Source organism: Calidris pugnax, unplaced genomic scaffold, assembly GCF_001431845.1.
Source record: "Calidris pugnax isolate Ruff unplaced genomic scaffold, ASM143184v1 scaffold469, whole genome shotgun sequence".
In the NCBI taxonomy this organism is placed as follows: Eukaryota; Metazoa; Chordata; class Aves; order Charadriiformes; family Scolopacidae; genus Calidris; species Calidris pugnax.
Window position 1 is genome coordinate 403,522 of NW_015091303.1, and position 3,536 is coordinate 407,057.

General features: G+C 52.1%; 1 protein-coding gene across 1 annotated transcript in view; it reads right to left on the reverse strand.

The window, feature by feature from the left end:
- Window positions 1-1,927: 1,927 nt before the first annotated feature.
- The window catches only part of GABPB2 (GA binding protein transcription factor, beta subunit 2), a 21,168-nt gene continuing 19,559 nt past the window's right edge, over window positions 1,928-3,536 (reverse strand). The window contains exon 7 of the mRNA XM_014960837.1: window positions 1,928-2,250. Within this exon, the coding sequence (XP_014816323.1) occupies window positions 1,963-2,250 (288 nt within the window). The 3' untranslated portion in view covers window positions 1,928-1,962. The remainder of the gene's footprint in view (window positions 2,251-3,536) is intronic.

Consider the following 3,536-nt stretch of genomic DNA (forward strand, 5'->3'; position numbering starts at 1 on the left):
ACCCAAAAGCCAAAGCTGACAGTGTCCTTTTACAGGCGGGAAACGCCTCCAGGTCTTAAAATCTGCCTGGAATTGCTTTAATCCCAGCTCCGGCGCAGATTTTTAGTTCAAACAGCCCCAAATTGTCGCTGTTTTGGGCACAAAAATAACAGCGAGGAAACGCCAAAGTCATCAATAACCAGGACCAGAGTATCTCCAAATATTCATTCATAAAAAATAATTATTAAAGCCTTCTCCGATACATCTTTTAGAACAACAACAAAAAAAAAATTAAAAAAAAAGAGTCTTATTTATAAATATAGCTACATTGGTTATAAATAAATGCACTTGGATTTGCAAAACCCCAGCGAGTCTCGGGAGGCCCTTCCCTTTCCAGAGTCACACGAACCTCGGGCCCGTCCCACTTTTGCCAGGAATCGAGTGGTTTTAGGACAAAAAAGCGGTTTCCTCTTGGGGTGAGAAATTCCTTCAGAGCCGTGTCGGTGCATCCGGATCCCCCGGGGACTCCCTGGTCCCTGTTCCCTCTCTGCCAGTGGGATGGGGCTGATCCATCAGCAAAGAGACACTCAAGGCAAGAGAAACCTTGAGAAGAACCAAGAAAAAACCGTCTCCTCCGGCCACGCTGGGGAAAAGGGGGGGAAAATGCAAGGCAGGGACCAGGACATTGAGTTATTGCCTTAAACGCTGCCAACGCTTACAAAACCAGGACAAAAAACCCCCAAATCCAGAAACTTGGGGCCAGAAAAGCTGGATTTTTATCCGGTGAGATATTCCCAGGGAACAGGCCAGCCCCGGGGCTGCACCTCGCTCCTCGCCTGATGGTGTTTTTCTAAACTTTACTTATTTAGGGTATTTTTTTTAAAAACTTGACCGGATAATCCTTCGCTACAGAGCCCCACACGGTCACTGGGGGTGTCTCCAACCACCCCCCTGCTGCCCTGAAGCTGGGCTGTAGGGAACAGATCCCCAAAGAGTGAAAAAAGCCCCAAGGTTTCAGTAAGAAGGAGATGAGCTGCCTGTTTAAAAAAAAAAAAAAAAAAAAAAGAGAGAATAAAAAAGGGGTTAGCATCTTTAAAAATAAAACCTGTTGAAGTCAAAAAGAACAGTGACATATGGATCTCCAGGAAGATCCAGGCTCCCAGGCTGTCGCGCAGCGCCCGCCGTATGTAGAGCTCTGTGTACCCAACCCCTGAGCACAGAAGGGTCCTATCAAATGTTTGACTAAATATGAGAATTTAGGAGGAATTTTGGCCATTCCTTTGGGCAGCTGAGGGCTCTGAGGAAGGGCTCCCCCCAAAGTGTGGTATTCCCTGATGATGTGAAACCCTCCGGGCTCAGACACCCAGCCCAGCCCTCGCTCTTGCATCGACGGTTGCCTCCATTGAAAAGATTGGTGGTTTTGGAAGAAAAAGAGTAATTTGGTAATTTCTGGCTGGAAGGGGAAAATCCCTAAGAGATGACTCTTTCTGTGGGGGGGATCCAGTGACTCGGCCCCACAGAGGGGAGCAAGGCCAAGGGTTGTTGCAGGAATTCCCTCTGCGCTTCCGAGAGCTCGTGCCGGTGGGATTTCTCTTCCCCTCCCCGACGTGGCGGGTCCTGACGTCACCAAATGAGCCCCCGGGTCACTCGCTGGGTAATATTTTGTTAAAAAGCTTCCCACCTCTCAGGGTGAAGCTTCAAAAGCACCTTTGGGCAGGTGTGGATGCAGAGTTGAAGCGGCTGGAGGAGCTTCTACCCCTGGCGACGGGGTGGCTCGGACACCAGCCCTCTGCTCCCAGCACCACCTGCCAACAGCACCTTATTTAACAACAAAAAAGAAGCTTCTACCCCTGGTCACGGGGTGGCTCTGCCACCAGCCCTCTGCTCCCAGTGCTGCCTGCCAACAGCACCTTATTTAACCAAAAAAAAAAAAAGTTATTTTCCTTTACAAAACCCCAGGGATTTCCTTTACAAAACCAGGGATTAGGAGGTAACAGTTTCCACAGCGATATCCGTGGGCTGCTCCGTTTCCAGCATGGCCAGCACCGACTCCTTGATGTCTTCTGAGGCCACCACAAGCGGGTGGGCCTGGGGGACCCCTTCCAGCAGCGTCACCTCGTCCCCGTTGGGCTGTGGCCTCCCCATGGCCGCCAGCCGCAGCCGGTACTCCTCTGCCTCCTGCTCCTTCCTCAGGAGCTGGCTGCGATACTCCTGAGCCTTCCGGTTGGCCTCCTCCAGCTGCTGCTCCAGCACTTCCCTCTCAACACCATCCTGCAGGGGACAAAAGGGGACAGAGCCCACCACGGGTGACACGAAGGAAAGGGGGGGCTGCGGTCGGATCTCCAAGGCTGGAAGCGGGTGGAACCAAGCCCCAAGAGAAATAAGGAGGGAGCCAGACTCTTTTCAGTGGTTCCCAGTGAGAGGACGAGGGGCAACGGGCACAAGTTGGACCAGAAGAGGTTCCACTCAAATCTGAGGAGAAACTTCTTCACGGTGAGGGTGACAGAGCCCTGGGACAGGCTGCCCAGGGAGGGTGTGGAGTCCCCTTCCTTGGAGATTTTCAAGCCCCGCCTGGATGCTCCTGAGTAACATGCTCTAGCTCTGGGCAATCCTGCTTCAGCAGGGGAGTTGGACTAGATGATCTCTATGGTCCCTTCCAACTCTAAAATTCAGTGAAATTCAGTGAAATTAGTGCTGAGAAGCAGAGAAGGGATCGAGAAAAACCTTCTCCCTCCCACCAGAGCGATGGGAGAGTCCTTCCTGCTGCTTTACGAGGAGCCCTGACTTGTCTCACACCCAGCCCACGCGTTGTGCTTCCATGGGAAATCCCAAATAATCCCTGTGAACCACCACCATCCATCTAAACACCCTGAGCTACAGGCAGAACAGCAACGAGTGACTTCCCTGGCTCTTCTCCCCCCGACCTACACTCGACTGAGCATCACTGCTCCCAGCCCTCGTGCACTCACTAATGCAGGAGCACGGGCAGGAGGAGCAGGGCCCCTCTGAGAAGAGCACAGCTCGTTTTTATTCTGGGATGGCTCTGGCAAAGCCCAACATCCTCAGAAAAACACGCAGGAGATGACAGCAATCAAAGCCAGGAGCAGGAATATCTACCTCGTCTTCCTTGGAGTCATCTACGTCTCCTTCCACTTTCTGCTTCTTGGCCAGCGGCTTTTCCTCCTCTTCTGCGTCATCCCTCTCTTCAGTAACAGCCTCTTCTGCAACCTGACCAGCAGGTACAGTTAAAACTGAAAAATTAAAAGGTGACAAGTTATACAGTGCCAGACACACTCTCGCACAGATGTTTCCCAAAAAGCCTTCTCCAAAGTCAGTGCATCAGCGCCGTTGGGGAGAAGGAGAGAGGAGAGCTGTGGAAGGAGAGAGGAGAGGCTTGAGTGCTGTGTCCAGTTTTGGGCCCCCCACCATAAAAAAGACATTGAGGGGCTGGAGCGGGTCCAGAGAAGGGCAACAAAGCTGGGGAGGGGTCTGGAGAATAAGTCTGATGAGGAGAGGCTGAGGGAGCTGGGGGTGTTCAGCCTGGAGAAGAGGAGGCT